The 19670-nt window shown below is 48.4% G+C and overlaps 1 protein-coding gene across 3 annotated transcripts in view; it reads left to right on the top strand.

The window, feature by feature from the left end:
- LOC134927810 (mediator of DNA damage checkpoint protein 1-like) overlaps window positions 1–19670 on the top strand; it is an 840332-nt gene that overhangs the window by 298161 nt on the left and 522501 nt on the right. For all 3 annotated transcript variants that reach the window (XM_063922788.1, XM_063922787.1, XM_063922786.1), the window contains exon 8: window positions 11510–11549. In XM_063922788.1, coding sequence (XP_063778858.1) covers window positions 11510–11549 — 40 coding nt within the window. The remainder of the gene's footprint in view (window positions 1–11509; window positions 11550–19670) is intronic.

Raw genomic sequence — 19670 nt, 5'->3', positions numbered from 1 at the left:
AAGCACGCCATTACGGGGGGCCCTGACAGCACACAGCCCGGCGCCATTTTCTCTACAGGCTGCAGAGACGCTGGTCCTTCCTCACACTACTGTACAAGTAACAGGGTGCAAAACGGGTGGGGGGGGGATGTGCATCAATTTTGGTGCATATTTATTGATGTTATTATAGAGCGCTGCAGGTCTGACGCGTTATTGGGGTTTTCAGAACCGTTGGTGAAGCACTGGGTTGTGAGCTGGCAAACTCCCTCTGTGTCTCCCTGTCAGACTTTACTGTGGGTCTGTCCCCTATATGCCCAGTGTGTCTGTAAGTGTTGTGTACACGTGTGTCTGCATGTCTGAGGCGGAGTGCTCTTCCCAAGAGGAGACAGTGTTGGAGACACAAAAGGCTGTGGGAGTGACCGTGTCGGCACCGCCAATTTCTGATTGGCTAGATGCGTTGAATGCAAATGTGGCTCTTATTAGTAAGAGATTGGATAAGTCTGAGTCTCAGAATCAGGTATGGAAGAGATCTGTGGAGGATGTGTTGTTACAAGTCCAGAACCTTTTCGGGGTCACAAAAAAGATCGTTTGCTCAGTTGGTGGACACAGATACCGACACGGACTCTGATTCCGATGTAGACTATAGTGATTTCAGATTAGATCCGAAATTGGCTAAGAGCATTCGGTACATGATTGTGGCGATAAAAGATCTCAGAAGACCCTGTTGTTCCTGACAAAAGGGTCTGTATGTATAAAGGAAAGAAACCGGAGGGTAACGTTTCCTCCCTCTCATGAACTGAACGCTCTTATTTGATAAAGTTTGGGAAGTTCCTGATAAAAAGTTTCAGATTCCCAAAAGGATTCAGGTGCTTACCCGTTCCCTTCTGGAGATAGGGATAAGTGGGTGTCACCTCCCATTGTGGACAAGGCTCTATCTCGGCTGTCCAAAAAGGTGGCTCTCCCGTCCCCTGACACGGCAGCCCTTAAGGATCCTGCGGATCGTAGGCAGGAAACTACATTGAAATCCATTTATGTCACCACAGGTACGCTGCTCAGGCCAGCCATTGCATCTGCGTGGGTGAGCAGTGCAATCGAAAAATGGGCAGATAACTTGTCATCTGATTTCGATACCCTAGATAAGGATAGCATTCTCCTGACTCTAGGTCATATCAGGGACGCCGCAGCATATCTAAAGAAAGCTGCAAGGGATATTGGCCTTTTAAGATCAAAGGCAAATATCATGGCGGTCTCAGCTAGACGTGCGTTGTGGATTCACCAATGGAATGCTGATGCTGACTTCAAGAAAAGTATGGAAGCTTTACCATATAAAGGGAAGGCCTTATTTGGAGATGGCCTTGATGATTTAGTGTCTATGGCTACCGCGGATAAGTCGTCCTTTTTACCTTATGTTCCTCCACAACAAAAGAAAACACAACATTATCAGATGCAGTCCTTTCGGCCCAATAAATATAGAAAGGGCCGGGGTTCTTCCTTCCTTGCTACTAGAGGAAGTGGAAGAGGTAAAAGATCTCCAGCCTTGTTAGGCTCAAAGCAGCAGAAGTCCTCCCAGGCTTCTGCCACCTCCACCGCATGACGTTGGGACTCCTATGCGGGAGTCTGCACCAGTGGGGGCACATCTGAAACTTTTCAGTCAGTTTTGGGTTCGTTGGAACCTAGACCCTTCGATATTACAAATAGTGTCCCAAGGGTACAAACTGGAGTTTCAAGACGCTCCCCCTCGCCGTTTTTTCAAATTGGCCTTACCAGTTTCTATTCCCGAAAGGGAGGTGGTTTGCGACGCAATACAAAAATTGTGTTTAAATCGGGTTATCATCATGGTTCCCCAGTCACAACAGGGAGAAGGGTTTTATTCAAGCTTGTTTGTGGTCCCGAAGCCGGACTGCTCGGTCAGACCAATCCTAAACCTGAAATCCCTGAATTTCTACCTAAAGAGATTCAAATTCAAGATGCAGTCTCTCCGAGCAGTGATCTCCAGTCTGGAGGAAGGGGATTATATGGTGTCGTGGACATAAAAGATGCCTACTCACATGTTCCCATTTATCCTCCGCATCAGGCTTACCTGAGGATTGCAATTCAGGATTGTCATTACCAATTTCAAACATTGCTGTTTGATCTGTCCGCGGCTCCGAAGATTTTCACCAAAGTAATGGCGGAGATGATGGTTCTCCTTCGCAAACATGGAGTTACGATTATCCCATACTTGGACGATCTCCTGATAAAAGCGAAATCATTCTCCATGACAGTTCTTCAGCAACATGGTTGGCTTCTAAACTTGCCAAAATCACAGTTGATTCCGACAACGCGGTTGTCATTTTTGGGAATGATATTGGACACAGAACTGCAGAGAGTTTTCTTTCCTGTGGAAAAGGCGCTGGAAATTCAGAGTCTGGTCAAACAAATTCTGAAACCAGAGAGAGTGTCAATCCATCAATGCATTCGGTTGCTGGGGAAGATGGTTGCGGCCTATGAGGCCATTCAGTTTGGCAGGTTCCATGCCAGAATGTTCCAGTGGGACCTGTTGGACAAGTGGTCCGGGTCCCATCTACACATGCACCAGAGGATAATCCTGTTGTCCAAGAACAGGATATCACTCCTGTGGGGGCTACACAGCTCTCACCTCCTAGAGGGACGCAGGTTCGGGATACAGGATTGGATCCTGGTGACCACGGATGCCAGCCTCCGGGGCTGGGGGGCAGTCACACTGGGAGAAAGCTTCCAAGGAAGATGGTCAAGTCAGGAAACTTGTCTCCACATAAATGTTCTGGAGTTAAGGGCCATTTACAACAGCCTCCTGCAAGTGGAACGTCTTCTTCGAGATCTGCCGGTACTGATCCAGTCGGACAATGTAACAGCAGTAGCGTGCATAAACCTTCAAGGCGGAACGAATAGCAGAGCGGCAATGGCAGAAGCCACAAGGATTTTCTGCTGGGCAGAAAAACATACAAGCGCTTTGTCAGCAGTATTCATTCCAGGAGTGGACAACTGGGAAGCAGACTTCCTCAGCAGACAAGATCTCCATTCAGGAGAGTGGGCCCTCCACCAAGAAGTCTTCGCAGAGATAACAAGTCGTTGGGGAATTCCTCAAGTAGACATGATGGCATCTCGTCTCAACAAGAAGCTTCTGAGATATTGTTCCAGGTCAAAGAACCCTCAAGCAATAGCGGTGGATGCTCTGGTGACACAGTGGGTGTTTCAGTCGGTGTATGTATTCCCTCCACTTCCTCTCATTCCGAGAGTTCTAAAGATCATAAGAAGAACAAAGATCAGGGCGATCGTCATTGTTCCAGACTGGCCAAGGAGAGCTTGGTATCCAGATCTTCAGGAGTTGCTCATCGGAGATCCCTGGCCTCTTCCTCTGCGCGAGGACCTGTTACGGCAGGGGCCGTGCGTGTATCAAGACATACCGCGGCTACGTTTTGACGGCATGGCGGTTGAACGCCGTATCCTAACCCGAAAGGGTATTCCCACTGAAGTCATCCCCACACTTATTCAGGCCAGAAAAGGGGTAACGGCGAAACATTTCCACCGTATTTGGAGAAAATATGTGTCTTGGTGTGAAGCCAAGGGGGGGCTCCTACTGAAGATTTTCAGCTAGGACGGTTTCTCCATTTTCTGCAAGCCGGTGTGGATGCGGGCCTTAAATTAGGCTCGATTAAGGTACAGATTTCAGCCTTATCGATTTTCTTTCAGAAACAGTTGGCCTCCCTTCCAGAGGTTCAGACCTTCATGAAAGGGGTGTTGCACATCCAACCTCCATTTGTGCCTCACATTGGTTTGAGCCTTTGCGAAAGGTGGAGTTGAAATTACTCACTTGGAAAGTGGTCATCCTGTTGGCCTTGGCATCTGCCATGCGGGTGTCTGAGTTAACGGCCTTGTCTCACAAGTGCCCCTATTTGATCTTCCATGAAGATAGAGCTGAATTGAGAACACGTCAGCAATTTTTACCGAAGGTGGTTTCCTTTTTCCACATAAACCAACCTCTAGTGGTGCCTGTGGCTTCTGACGCCTTCGTTGAATCAAAATCTCTGGATATGTTCAGAGCTTTGAAAATTTGTCGCCAGAACGGCTGTGATTAGGAGACAGAGGCTCTGTTTCTCCTGTATGCTCCCAACTAGATTGGGTGTCCTGCTTCAGAGCAGACCATTGCACGCTGGATCTCTAACACGATTCAACAGGCCCATTCCACGGCGGGATTGCCGTTACCGGAATCAGTGAAGGCCCATTCCACTAGGAAGGTGGGCTCATCCTGGTCGGCTGCCCGGGGGGTCTTGGCTTTACAACTTTGCCGAGCAGCTACTTGGTCGGGGTCAAACACTTTTGCAATGTTCTACAAGTTTGACACCTTTGCCGATGAAGACCTTAAGTTCGGTCAGTTGGTGCTGCAGAGTCATTCGCGCACTCCCGCCCGTTCTAGAGCTTTGGTATAACCCCATGGTTCTAATGGTGTCCCCAGCATCCTCTAGGACGTATGAGAAAATAGGATTTTAATACCTACCGGTAAATCCTTTTCTCTTAGTCCGTAGAGGATGCTGGGCGCCCGTCCCAGTGCGTACTGTATCTGCAGTACATAGTTCTGGTTGCACATAAGTTGTGTTACGTTTATCAGCCTTTTGCTGAAATTACTCATGCAATTGGCTTGCGTTCTGTTGAATGCCATGTTGTGCGGCATACTTGAGGTGTGAGCTGGTAAGAATCTCACCTTAGTTTAACAATAAATCCGTTCCTCGAAATGTTCATCTCCCTGGGCACAGTTCCTATAACTGGAGTCTGGAGGGGCATAGAGGGAGGAGCCAGTTCACACCCATTCAAAGTCTTAAAGTGCCCATGTCTCCTGCGGATCCCGTGTATACCCCATGGTTCTAATGGTGTCCCCAGCATCCTCTACAGACTAAGAGAAAAGGATTTATCGGTAGGTATTAAAATTCTATTATATTTTAAATGCGTTTGAGTTATTCAGATTTGTACTGTCATACAGTGTGTACACACATACTAATAGTGACTATCATTATCTAATGCTAAAAAACCTAATTTCTGCAGCAGGATACTTTGTGTAGCTAATGTAAAAAACTAATTTCTGCAGCTGGGAAACATCAGGGTGTAGAGTGGATCTTGATTCAGAGGCACCAACAGGCTAAAGCTTTAGACTGTCCCAGGATGCATTTCGGCCTCCTCTATAACCCCGCCTCCAGGCACTGAGAGCTCAGTTTCGAGTTGGTGCCTGCAGCAGCAGGTCACTTAACAGGAGGGCTGCACTGGGCAGCCCTGAAAAAGCTTTTTTGAAGAAGATTCTTTCTCTGGGCTGTCAGTGCTGTATGTCAGGTTGACACTTTAGCTCTGCAGCTCCATCACCTCCCAAGCGGCGTTGCATACTCCCGCGGTCTGGTTCCCGGGTACTTGCGACGGAGACGTCACGGCTTAGGTACACAGTCACAGACTGCTCTCCTATATCATGTGGCTGCTACGGGGAAGAGGTAAGAGGGTTCCCCAGTTGGACCCGCTATTAAATCGCGTTCCATCTGCGACCTAGGGAAATGGGTCGCTCCGTTGGCGTGGACACTGTCACAGAGCATGGACCACAGTAGACCACCAGGGTGTATGAGTACAGGTGGGGTGTACTAACACGCCATTTAATAAGGCTCACAGTACCCTGAGTGGAAGTCCAGCATAGGGGAGGAAACACTTGACCTGTAGCCCCTCGCCCGGCTCATGGCGCCATGTACTGCAGATTTTCCCACCCTGAAGCTGCCTCTCACTCTCCCTCACTCCCTGACTGAGACACTGGCCGCCATCTTCTGAGCATAGCTGCGGTTCGTCTCTGGGACTGCAGTGCAAGGTCTCCCTTGTAAAACCACCTGTACACAGCGCTGAGCCTTTACAAATATTTAAGTATCCTAAATGTCTTTACACAGACAGCTTTAGTATAGAAAGAGTGTACCTACGAGTATTCTGATATATCCTCCGGTTACTGACCGCACTGTGATATAGATATATATATATATATATATATATATATATATTCATTTAGTCCAGTGCAGCTTTATTCTGATAATTTCTGCATTCACTGTGGCTGTGTGCCTGTATCTGCAGTGTGGTTTCACTCTGTTTCCCAGATAAAACTGTCACTATATTTTGTACCCTAAGGAACTAGGTGCGTCTGTGTTCACTAATATAGTGCGACACATTATTTACCGAATAAATATTATTTACTGTGTACTCAGTCTCATAATACCGGATATTTTCGCAGGCATTGCACTTTTGCTGGCTTTATCGTACTAAGGGGGTAATTCAGACCTGATTATAGCAGCAAATTTGTTAGCAGTTTGGCAAAACCATGTGTGCTGCAGGGAGGGGGGGGGGGGGGGGGGGGGGTCAGATATAACATGTGCAGAGAGAGTAGATTTGGGTGATTTGGGTGTGGTGTGTTCATACTGAAAGCTAAATTGCAGTGTTAAAATAAAGCATCCAGTATTTACTCTGCACAGAAACAAAATAACCCACCCAAATCTAACACTCTCTGCAAATGTTATATCTACCCCACCTGCAGTCCATATGGTTTTGCACAACTGCTAACAAATTTGTTGATACGATCAGGTCTGAATTACCCTCAGAATCGCTCTGTTGCATTTATTCATGATGTCTAATTGAAAGGGCGGTAAATCAGTGGAAGCTCCTGCTGCTTGCAGAGTATGATCCAAGGATTTACTAGAGGGGGAAGTTTTGTGTGATGGTCTGTTTGCTATGTGTCATACACCTTCCAGTCAGTCCGCAGCTCCGTGCCTACTCAGGAGCCACCCTGGGCTGCGTTCAGTAACATACTGGGTGCTCTGGTAGAATACCTTACTGTCCCTATGGGACCACCTGAGACACTACAGCCGCAAATTATCCATATGGTTAATCCGCCTTGGGCAGAAATTTTATCTAACCAGCTGCTACAATGAAATCAGTCATTGGTTAGACAAAAATCCACCCCAGGTCAGTCTCGTGTCTTTGGGTCATCTAAGCGGACGGCTTCCTCCTCACAATCCACATACCTCTCTGATGTTTTAATTGAAGATTAGGGGGAGCATACGGTCCTGTCAGACACTGAGTCAAGAGTTACTGGTGAGGATTCTCCCTTGCTGATTGATATCCCTGCCCTAGTGGTTGCTATTAAGCAAATCCTACAAATCTCTGATGCCACTACTCTGTGGCTAAGAAAACGGATATGTTTAAACAGCATAAAGTGTTTAAAATTCTATTACCCCATTCTTACCATTTAGTGGACATTAGGCGGGAACCCTGGTCTACTCCAAGGTAGAATTTCCCCCTGTCTAAACGGACTTTGGCTCGCTATCCTCTCCCTGCAGAGTTATGTGCCAAGTGAATTCTGACGTCACCCATCTCATGGTGTCGTCCATTCTGCCTGTCACCACTGTCACTTCACTGAAGGAACCGACAGATACGCTTGTGGAGGGATGCCTGAAAGCTATTTTCTCCCGTACAGGAGCTTTGCCTAGGCCCACTATTGCTGCCTTCTGGCTGCAAAAGGCATTGAAGCGTGAGTACAGGCATTAGAGGAGGAGCTGCCCGAGGATATCTCTGACACTGCCAGACAATACGAGTCTCACATTACCACCGCCGCCTATTACATTTAGGAGGCGTTGTCTTAGATGCATGTGCTTGCGGCCAAATCTTTGACTATATCTGTCCTGGCTCGCCATATTTTGTGGTTGAAGTCATGGAAGGTGGTCCTGGACTCCAAAAAGACCTTGGAGGTACTCCCCTTCACTGGGGGACATTTTGTTTGGGTATGACCTTAATAAAATTGTATCTGAAATAGCAGCTGCTAAGACTGCTTTTCTCCCAAATACTAATCCTTCTGCACAGAAGGCAAAAGGTACCACTTTCCGTTCCTTTCGGTCTCAATGGAAAGCCAAGGGTCAGTCAATCTCGTGCTCCCAAAACCACCAAGCCCAGGACCAAACAATCCTGGATGGCCCATCAGCCTGCTTCTAAACCAGACAAGCCTGCTGCATGATGGGCCGGGCCTCCCCCTGGGGGATCCCAGGGTGAGAGGCCATCTTCTACAGTTCACCCAGGTCTGGTTACAGACCACTTCAGATGCATGGGTACTGGAAGTTCTCTCTCAAGGGAGACGCAATCTCTTTCAAGAGACGTCCCCCTCGCCAGTTTTGAAACACTGTTTTCCCTTTGGAGCCGCCAAAGTCGCAAGCTTTACAAACAGTTGAAAGTACTCTCCTGAGTACAGGAGTGGTTGTGCCGGTACCTCTGTCCCAGAGAGGTATAGGTTATTATTTGACCTTGTTTCTAGTACTGAAACCAAATGCGTCCTTCTGGCCTATACTCAACCTAAAATCTTTGAACAAGTTTGTGAGAGTGTCAAATTTGTATGGAAACACTGCGCTCCATTATACTGGCTATGGATCCCGGAGACTATACGGTATCCCTGGATATACAGGATGCATACTTGCATATACCTATTGCTATGTCGCATCAGCATTTACTGCGGTTTGCTATTGGTAACCTCCACTATCCATTCCAGGCTCTGCCATTTGGATTGGTTACGGCTCCTTGCATTTTCACCAAGGTCGTGGCCGTGATGACTGCTCATCTCCTTCACCAGGGAGTCAGAATCCTGCTGTATCTGGACGACCTGCTGATTCTGGCAAATGATGTCCTCCTCAGTCATCTACAATTGACGGTAACCTTCCTACAGGCCCACGGGTAGCTCATCAACTGGAAGAAGTCCTCGCTGGTTCCAGCTCAGAGCATGGTGCACATCGGGGTACTCTTGGATACACAGTCAGCGGTTGTTTCTGTCTCCAGAGAAAGTCCTGAAACTTCAGGACAGGATAAGATGCTTCCTTTGTCGCCCCAGGGTGTTGATACACTCGGCAATGCAAGTACTTGGCCTGATGATGTTGGCGTTCGACATGGTAGAGTATGCTCCATTTTATTCCCGTTCTTTACAAAGGTTAACCCTTTCCAGGTGGGACGGCCTGCCTCAACTGATCAGATCTCACATGATGACGTTGTCTCCGGAGGTTCGTCTGTCGCTGACGTGGCTACAAGACCAGCAATTAAGCAGGGGCCGTCCCTTCTGGATCCCCGACTGGGTCCTGCTGACAATGGATGCCAGTCTGAGGAGATGGGGTGTGGTATTGGTGTAACACTCTTTTCAGGGTCGCTGGACCAAGGAGTCATCACTCCTCCCAATAAACATTCTGGAGCGGAGGGCGGTATTCAATGCGCGGTCTCTCGCCCTGCCTCTGGTCCAGAACAAACCTGTTCAAGTACGGTCAGACAACGACACCATGATGGCATACATCAACCATCAAGGCGTCACTCGAAGCCGCATGACAATGATGGAAGTGTCAAAAATCCTTAAATGGGCGGAGCGCCATCTGCCAGCCATATCGGCAGTGTTCATTCCGGGTGTCCTGAACTGGGAAGTGGACTTACTCAGTCACCAGGATGTGCATGCAGGAGAGTGGAGCCTTCATCCGAAAGACTTTCAACTCCTAGTGGACAGGTAGGGCCTACCAGACGTAGACCTCATGGCATCTCAACACAATCACAAGGTGCCGGTCTTCGGATCAAGGTCAAGGGATCCTCGAGCAGCGTTCGTGGATGCACTGGCGGTTCCATGGAACTTCCGGCTGCCCTACGTGTTTCCTCCAGTGTCACTCCTGCCCAGGGTACTATGGAAGTTCAAACAAGGAGGAATACTACTTCTCGTCGCTCTAGCGTCGTCCAGACGGCATTGGTTCTCAGACTGGCAGGGTCTGTCGACAGAGCATCCTCTTTTACTTCCTCAGCGCCCAGACCTCCTTTTACAGGGCCCTTGTCTCTACCCGGACCTGGCCAGACTGGCTTTGACGTAATGGCCCTTGAAGCATCACTCCTGAGGGCCAAAGGAATCCCTGAGGTGATTATCCAAATGATGTTGAAGGCCCGGCATCTGCCCAGTTTTATTACAGGGTCTTGAATTCTTACTTCCCCTGGTGTGCTGATAAGAAATATGATGCAAACAGATTCTGAACTTCCAGAATTCTGGCTCTTCTGCAATGAGGCCTTGACTTAATGTTTGTCTGGCTTCCCTCAAGGTTCACATATCTACCTTGTTCGGTATGGTTTCAGAGAAAAATTGCGTCTATCTTCAGCCTCCTTATGTCCCTCCTGTGGCTCCATGGGATTTGACTGTTGTATTGAATGACCTGCAAGAGTCTCCTTTTGAACCTCGTGAGTCAGTGGACCTTAAATGGCTTACGGCCAAGGTCCTGTTCTTGCTGGCTGTTGCCTCTGTAAGAAGGGTGTCTGACTTAGGTGTCTTGTCCTATCGTCCACCTTTTCTGATATTTCACTGTGACCGGGCAGTTCTACAAACTCGCCCAGTTATTATTTATTAAGGTGGTGTAATCTTTTTCACCTTAACCAAGAGATTGTGGTTCCGGCCTTTATCTCTTCGAATTTTCTTCCAAATATCATTCTCTGGATGTGGTAAGGGCTCTCCATATGTATGTGGAGACGATTGCCTCTATCAGGTGGTCAGATACCCTTTTTGTCCTGTTTGGTTTTCACAAACTTGGCTGGCCTGCGAATAAGCAAAACTTGGCCAGATGGATTAGAATGGTGATTGCACAAGCTTAGGCGCAGGCTGGACTCCCAGCTCTTGCTGCTATTAAAGCCCATTCTACTCGGTCTGTTGGACCTTCTTGGGTGGACGGCTGTGGCACGTCCGCTGAAAAATTGGGCAAGGCCGCTACGTGGTCCTCAATGAATACGTTTCTCAGGTTCTATGCCTTTGATACTTTAGCCTCACAGGATGCTTCCTTTGGGCGCCGGATTCTCATATCTGCTAAGGCTCCTCCCCTCCCTTGAGGAACTGCTTTAGGACATCCCCGATGTTGACCTACAGAACATAATGTACCCTGCTGCAGAAAAGGAGTGTTATGGTAGACTTACCATGGTTATCTCTTTCTGTGAGGTTCATTGGGTTCCACCTGGCGCCCACCCTGACGCACCTAGCTTCTATGGGTTTTATGGCATTAGCCGCTGGTCCCTTCTCCTGTTGTGAGAATGTGGTTCTATGTGACTAACATCTGCCTTCTCTCTTGCCTGCTCCTGCATTGGACTGGTTAACGAAACTGAGCTCTCAGCGCCTGGAGGTAGTGTTGTAGAGGATGCCCGAATGCATCCTGGGACAGTCTAAAGCTTTAGCATGTTGGTGCCCCTGGATCAAGATCCACTCTACACCCCGATGTTTCCCGGTGGAACCCAATGTTCCTCGCAGATAGTGTTAACCATGGTAAGTCTACCATAACACTCCTTTTTAACATGATAGTGCAGCAATTGTAATTTTAATCTTACTAACTTGTCTCAAGTTTGCTGCCAAACAATGGCAGTAAGGTCTGTAATTCTCAATTGTGTAACAATTTTTTGTTTAATTCTGCGTTTTTGCATTTAAAGTATTCATTTCTGACTCATTTTTTCCCCATTAATTGTTCAGGTTGTGAAGGCAACAGGCATGCCCTGGGATACTGAAAATGGTAAGCTGTGTTTTTTAGATTTTTTTTTTTTTTTTTTTCCTACACTGTAAATTTGCTGAAGATTAAAAATGCATTGAGGCAATAATTCACATGCAGCAATTATTTAGATTAGGGGAGCATGCCAAGTGCAATTTTAAATCTGCAGTACAACATGCATCCTGTCTAATATAGCTGAGTAAAATTTATGTAAAAATGATGATGGACTTTTGTAGCATTATATTTATTTAATGCACATGTATTAAGTCCATTGCAACCAATCCGCTTCTACTGTAGCTATCATTTATAAAGTACATTTTATTAAATGATAACTAGGATATTACCCCAACAGATTAATATAGCACAACATTATTTTCAAAATAAGCTAATAAGTACTAATCAAAGTAAATACAAACGCCTTTCTATACACGCAGTACGTTATTCATTCTAAACTAGTCATTTTAAGTCTCCTATTGAATAGTGTAGAAAACAAGATTTTGATTCTAAAGGGGGGTGCACATGGAGAGGTCCGTGCTTAATTTCTAAGCAATCTGACTAGATTGCTTAGAAATTAAGCACGGGTCTCTCCATGTGTATGCATATAGCGATAGTGATGCGTGGCCCCGCGCGTTGCTATCGCCAGTTCTAGATTGTGCCTACATGCAGGCACAATCTAATCAGGTCGCTCACTTCACCACTGTGTGAAGCAAGCGCCCGTCACCCCCCCCCCCCCCTTGCTCAGCACACATCTCCCCTGTTAGTATCCCCCTTAACCCGATAAATCGGTTTCTCCAATGCCATGGGGGACACTGGAGGAATACACTATGGTATAGTAGATGCTGAAGGAGGCTGAACATTAAATGAGTTTTCTTTTTAGGACAGTCTATGCTCCGCCTCCCCTATATCACGCCACCTGCAGAAGCCAGGTATTTTTCGCTTAGCAAATCCCAATAGGGGCATGAAGAAGAGGAGTAAGCAGGCACACGGTTAAGTAACCTGGAATCAAGTAAAAGCATGGCATAACCAGGAGCGAATGGGAGGGCATCCAGTGTCCCTCATGGCATCAGAGAAACAGATTTGATCAGGTGTGAGCCAAAATCTTGTTTTCTCCTACAGCCATTGGGGACACTGAGTATTACACTGGTATATCCCATAGCTGTCCACTAAAGGAGGTAACGCTCCTGGGCTGCACTGAGAACTCTTAGTTTAAAACTAGCATCCCTAGAGGCAAATGAGTCGAAACGGTAAAACGAATGAAAGTGTGTGCTGATTAACATGGGTCGGCCCTGCAAATATGCTCTGCCGAAGCACCACGTCTAACTGCCCAGAAAGACCCGACCGATCAGGTTGAGTGGGTGGCAACCATATGAGGTACCAGTAGCCCCACCTAAGAATAAGTATGAGCTGTTCATGGAAAAAACCCTCTGAGGAAACAGTCATTACCTTGAATACAGAGAAACGCATTAAGGTCACTTGCACCTAAGTGTGGACCTGTCCGCTTATTGGATCCAAGCTCCGCCACTCACACCATATAGACAGCGCCCTCCCTCCTTGCCACGGGTTGAACCTTAAGCTGCAAACAGCCGGTGACCGCACACAGGGCCGGTTCTAGGCTTTATGGCGCCCAAGGCGAAAGTTTCCTTTGGCGCAACCCCCCGATAGGAAAACAGAATTAGTGCATGCCTAAGGCGTGCATAAAAAAATGAGGGTGTGGCTTAATAGGGAAGGGACGTGGTCAGTTATTTCCCTTGTAGCTGTGCCCCCTAGTAGCGCCGCTTATGATCACAACTTACTTGCCTGTGCCTAGATCCGCTTCTGACCACACAGTAACTATCTGGTGTACCGTTTAATGCTTTTATGAGTCCCGGTGAGGAATCCAATCCTGTGTTCCATGGCACTGATAACTGAATAATTCCAGTGCCTTGGAATGGATCTGTCTATAAGTAATTACACTGTTACAAGCGGCAGTGAAATGGAGGAGGTGGAGCATAGCGCTGACTTACATGCTGATTTGGAGTGTTAGAGCAGACCAAATCACTAGGTGATAACTTTGATCATACAAAATAGTGATATAGGGCTATATTCAATAACTGTCGGAAGCTGCCGTCTTGTCGGAAAGACGGCAGCTTCCGACAGAAATAGGTCGGAAGGGGTTCCAACCTATTCAATAGGGGCTGATTTTTTCCGACAAGTTGGGAATTCCCGACTTGTCGGAAAACACGTGGATTGGCGGAATGGACGCCGATCCACGTGCTTCTGTCGGAAACGGGGCCAAATTCGACAGGTTTTGGCCCCTTTTCCGACAAACTCACTCATTGAGGTGAGGAGAGGAACGGTGCTGTGGGCGGGGGGAGCTTGCTGCGGGGGGACATGGCTGCGGCGGCGGGGGGAGGCGCTGCAGGGAGAAAGTTGCCTAGCCGTCCCCGGCCCGCTCACTTCTCTTCCTGCAGCGCCTCCCCCCGCCGCCGAAGACATGTTACCCCGCTGCCAGCACCTCCCGCCGGCCGCAGATCAATGCTCCCCCCGCCGCCGCAGCACCTCTCTTCCTGCTGCCAGCTCCTCCTGCGGCTCCACACATGTCCCCCGCAGCCAGCCCCTCCCGCTCACGACGGCCGCTCTCTGCTCCACCAGCCGCTGCTGTCAGCACAGCCGCTGATAGCAGCTGCCTGACAGGACGGCCAAATCCGACAGTCTGATTTGGCCGTCCATTGAAATAGGGGTTGTCGGATCCATTCCAACAACTGCATGTCGGAATGGATCCGCCGACTCCTATTGAATATACCCCATAGTGTCACTGGGACTTGGTTAACTATTTTACAATGGACATTTTGATCCTGTATTTAGGGTGCTCATTTTATATGTAATTCTATGTATCAAATTATTATTTTAATTTGTAATAAATGTATTCATATTATTGCGCTCTTTTACAATTTTATGTTTTTTTTCGGGTTTTTTTCTCTGACGTCCTAGTGGATGCTGGGAACTCCGTAAGGACCATGGGGAATAGACGGGCTCCGCAGGAGACTGGGCACTCTAAAAGAAAGATTAGGTACTATCTGGTGTACACTGGCTCCTCCCTCTATGCCCCTCCTCCAGACCTCAGTTAGAATCTGTGCCCGGCCAGAGCTGGGTGCTCCTAGTGGGCTCTCCTGAGCTTGCTAGAAAGAAAGTACTTGTTAGGTTTTTTATTTTCAGTGAGATCTGCTGGCAACAGACTCACTGCTACGTGGGACTGAGGGGAGAGAAGCAAACCTACCTGCGTGCAGCTAGCTTGTGCTTCTTAGGCTACTGGACACCATTAGCTCCAGAGGGTTCGAACACAGGGCCTGACCTCGATCGTCCGTTCCCGGAGCCGCGCCGCCGTCCCCCTTGCAGAGACAGAAGAAGGAGATGAAATCGGCGGCAGAAGACTCCGGTCTTCATTAAGGTAGCGCACAGCACTGCAGCTGTGCGCCATTGCTCCCACTGCACACCACACACTCCGGTCACTGTAGGGTGCAGGGCGCTGGGGGGCGCCCTGGGCAGCAATAAAAATACCTTTGGCATAAAAATACACATAATACAGTCTGTGACATATGTGTAAAACCCCCGCCATTTTTAGTCAGAAACAGGACAGAAGCCCGCCGCTGAGGGGGCGGGGCCTTCTTTCTCAGCACACCAGTGCCATTTTCTCTTCACAGCTGCGCTGGAAGGAAGCTCCCCAGGCTCTCCCCTGCAGTATCCTGGTACACAAAGGGGGAAAAGAGAGGGGGGGGCACATAAATTTAGGCGCAAAAATTGTATATACAGCAGCTACTGGGTAAACACTGAGTTGTAGTGTAATCCCTGGGTTATATAGCGCTGGGGTGTGTGCTGGCATACTCTCTCTCTGTCTCTCCAAAGGGACTTGTGGGGGAACTGTCCTCAAATAGAGCATCCCCTGTGTGTGTGTGGTGTGTCGGTACGCGTGTGTCGACATGTCTGAGGTAAAAGGCTCCTCTAAGGAGGTGATAGAGCGGATATGTGTGTGAGAGGGTGTCTCCGTCGACAACGCCGACACCTGTTTGGATATGTGTAAGTGCTAAGGTGAATTTATTGCACAAATGGTTAGGGAACAGACAGGAAATCTACCCATGTCTGTCCCTATGTCACAGAGACCTTCAGAGTCTCACAATGCTCACTATCCAAAATAACAAACACTGGTATCGACACGGAGTTTAACTCCACTGTCGACTACGATAATGCAAAGTTACAGCCAAGATGGCTAGAAGGTATTCAATATATGATTATTGAAATAAAAGATGATTTGCATATCACTGATGACTCATCTGTCCCTGACACGAGAGTACACATGTTTAAGGGGAAGAATGCTGAGGTAAATTTCCCTCCTCTCATGAGGAAAAAGAGCGGGAATCTCCAGACAAGAGACTGCAGCTTCCCACAAGAGAATTCTCAGGCTGTATCCTTTCCCCACTAGGGCCAGGATGTGTTGAGAATCTTCCCCTAGGGTGTCCTGTTTGCACAGACGGTAGCACTTGCTATTCTCAGGGATCCTGCAGATAGCGTGCACATTCTAGTATACTACCCAGACCGGCGATTGTGTCGGCATGGGTTTATAGCGCTGTGGCAGCGTGGACAGGTACCTTATCAGCAGAGATTGAGACCCTAGTAAATATATTAAAGATGCTGTCTTAAGTGATAGATATATAGTTATAAAGCATGCCCAAAGAGACATGAGTATACTGGGTCCTAGAGTCAAAGCTATGTCGATCTCTGCTTGACGTGTCCTGTAGAATATGCATTGGACAGATGATGCCGACTTAAGAGGCATATGGAAGGCTGAGGATTGTATGGAGAAGGGTTCTCGGGCCTGGTCTCCACAGCTATAGCTGGTAATTCTGCTAGTTTGCCTTATATTCCTGCACAGCCTAAGAAAGCACGACATTATTAAATGCAGCCTTTCGAATAAAGAAACAAGAAAGTCTGAGGTGCGTCCTTTCTTGTCAGAGCCGGGATCAACACAGCTAGTTCCCAGGAACAGAAGTCCTCCCCGGCCCCTACAAAAATCCACCTATGCCGCTGGGGCTCCACAGGCAGAGCTAGGCCCGGTGGGGACACGCCTTCGTAAGTTCAGCCACAAGTGGGTTCACTCCCTGTTAGGTCCCTGGGCAATAAATATTGTGTCTCAGGGATACAAGCTGGACTGTGAGAAGATGCCCCCTCACCGACGGCCCTGCGGGCTTCCCCCAAAGAGAGGGAGCCAGTGTAAACTGCAATTCACAAATTGTATCTTTAACAGGTGGTGGTCAAGGGTCCCCTCCTTCAACAAGAGGGTGTTATTATTCGACCATGTTGTAATCCCGAAACCAGACGGTTCGGTCAGACCCATATTGAATTAAAAATCCCTGAACATATACCTGAGAAGGTTCAAGTCCAAGATGGAATCGCTAAGAGCGGTCAGGGCAAGCCTAAAAAGAGGGAGACTTTATCGTGAATCGGGTCATAAGGGATGCATACCTTCATGTCCCCATTTATCCACCTCATTAGGCGTACCTCAGAATTGCGATACGGGATTGTCATAACCAAGGTAATGGCGGATATGATTGTGCTCCTGCGGAAGCAAGGTGTCACTATTATCACGTACTTGGACGATCTCCTCATACAAGCGAGATCAAGAGAGCAGTTGCTGAACAGCGTATCACTTTCTCTGGAAGTGTAACGGCAACACAGCTGGATTCTATATATTCCAAAGTCGCAGTTGGTTCCTACAGCTCATCTGCCTCTCCTAGGCACGATCCTAGACACAGACCAGAAAAGGGTTTATCTCCCGATAGAGAGAGCTCAGGAGCTCATGACACTGGTCAGGAATCTATTAAAACCAAAACAGGTGTCAGTGCATCACTGCACTCGAGTCCTGGGAAGGATGGTGGCATCATACGAGGCCATCCCCTTAGGCAGGTTCCATGCGAGGACCTTCCAATGGGACTTACTGGACAAGTGGTCCGGATCACCTCTTCAGATGCATCGGTTAATCACCCTATCCCCCAGGGCCAGGGTGTCTCTCCTGTGGTGGCTGCAGAGTGCTCACCTTCTCGAGGGCCGCAGATTCGGAATTCAGGACTGGATCCTGGTGACCACGGATGCAAGCCTCCGAGGGTGGGGGGCAGTTACACAGGGAAGAAATTTCCAAGGTCTGTGGTCAAGTCAACAGACTTGCCTCCACATCAATATCCTGGAACTAAGGGCCATATACAACGCCCTAAGTCAAGCGGAGATCCTGCTTCGCGACCAACCGGTTCTGATCCAGTCAGACCGCAGGGGTTCATGTAAACCGCCAAGGCGGCACAAGGAGCAGGGTGGCGAGGGTAGAAGCCACCAGAATTCTTCGATGGGCGGAGAATCAAGTAAGCGCACTGTCAGCAGTGTTCATTCCGGGAGTAGACAACTGGGAAGCAGACTTCCTCAGCAGGCACGACCTCCACCCGGGAAAGTGGGGACTTCCTCATGAAGTCTTCACGCTGTTTGCAAATTGATGGGAACTGCCTCAGGTGGACTAGATGGCGTCCCATCTCAATAAAAAGCTAAAAAAGGTTTTACGCCGGGTCAAGGGACCCTCAGGTGATAGCTGTGGTCGCACTAGTAACACCGTGGGTGTTCCAGTCGGTCTATGTATTCCCTCCTCTTCCTCTCATACCCAAGGGCTGAGAATTGTAATAAAAGGAGGAGTGAGAACAATATTCTTTGCTCCGAATTGGCCAAGAAGGACTCGGTACCCGGAGCTGCAAGAAATGCTCTCAGAGGACTCGGGGCTTCTGCCTCTCAGACAGGACATGTTGCAACAGGGGCCCTGTCTGTTCCAAGACTTACCGCGGCTGCATTTGACGGCATGGCGGTTGAACGCCGGTTCATAGCGGAAAAGGGCATTCCGGATGCAGTTATTCCTACGCTGATAAAGGCTAGGAAAGACGTGACAGCAAGACTTTTTCACTGTATATAGCGAAAATAGGTTGCTTGGTGTGAGGCCGGGAAGGCCCTACAGAGGAATTCCAGCGGGGTCGATTCCTGCACTTCCTACAGTCAGGAGTGACTATGGGCCTAAAATTAGGATCAATAAAGGTCAAGATTTCGGCCCTATCCATTTTCTCTCAAAAAGAACTGGCTTCACTGCCTGAAGTTCAGACGTTGTTCCGGGGGTGCTGCATATTCAGCCTCCTTTTGGGCCACCGGTGGCACCTTGGGATCTTAACGTTGTGTTGGATTTCCTGAAATCCCACTGGTTTGAGCCACTTAAGACCGTGGAGCTAAAATATCTCGCGTGGAAAGTGGTCATGCTATTGGCCTTAGCTTCGGCTAGGCGTGTGTCAGAATTGGCGGTTTTGTCATGTAAAAGCCCTTATCTGATCTTCCGTATGGACAGGGCAGAATTGAGGACTCGTCCCCAATTTCTCCCTAGGGTGGTATCATCGTTTCATTTGAACCAGCCTATTGTGGTGCCTGCGGCTACTAGGGACTTGGAGGATTCCAAGTTGCTGGACGTAGTCCGGGCTTTGAAAATTTATGTTTCCGGACCGGCGGGAGTCAGAAAGTCTGACACGCTGTTTATTCTGTATGCAGCCAACAAGGTTGGCGCTCCTGCTTCGAAGCAGACTATTGCTCGCTGGATCTATAGCACGATTCAGTTGGTTCACTCTGCGGCTGGATTGCCGCATCCAAACTGGTGAAAGCCCATTCCACAAGGAAGGTGGGCTCTTCTTGGGCGGCTGCCCGAGGGGTCTCGGCTTTACAGCTTTGCCGAGCTGCTACTTGGTCGGGGTCAAACAAGTTTGCGAAGTTCTACAAGTTTGATTCCCTGGCTGAGGAGGACCTTGAGTTTGCTCATGCGGTGCTGCAGAGTCATCCACACTCTCCCGCCCGTTTGGGAGCTTTGGTATAATCCCCATGGTCCTTACGGAGTTCCCAGCTTCCACTAGGACGTTAGAGAAAATAAGAATTTACTCACCGGTAATTCTATTTCTCGTAGTCCGTAGTGGATGCTGGGCGCCCGTCCCAAGTGCGGACTCTCTGCAATACATGTATATAGTTATTGCTTAACTAAAGGGTTATTGTTATGAGCCATCCGTTAAATGAGGCTCAGTTGTTGTTCATACTGTTAACTGGGTATAGTTA

This window comes from Pseudophryne corroboree, chromosome 5 (assembly GCF_028390025.1).
Source record: "Pseudophryne corroboree isolate aPseCor3 chromosome 5, aPseCor3.hap2, whole genome shotgun sequence".
Taxonomy (NCBI): domain Eukaryota; kingdom Metazoa; phylum Chordata; class Amphibia; order Anura; family Myobatrachidae; genus Pseudophryne; species Pseudophryne corroboree.
This window is presented reverse-complemented; position numbering and strand designations above follow the sequence as displayed.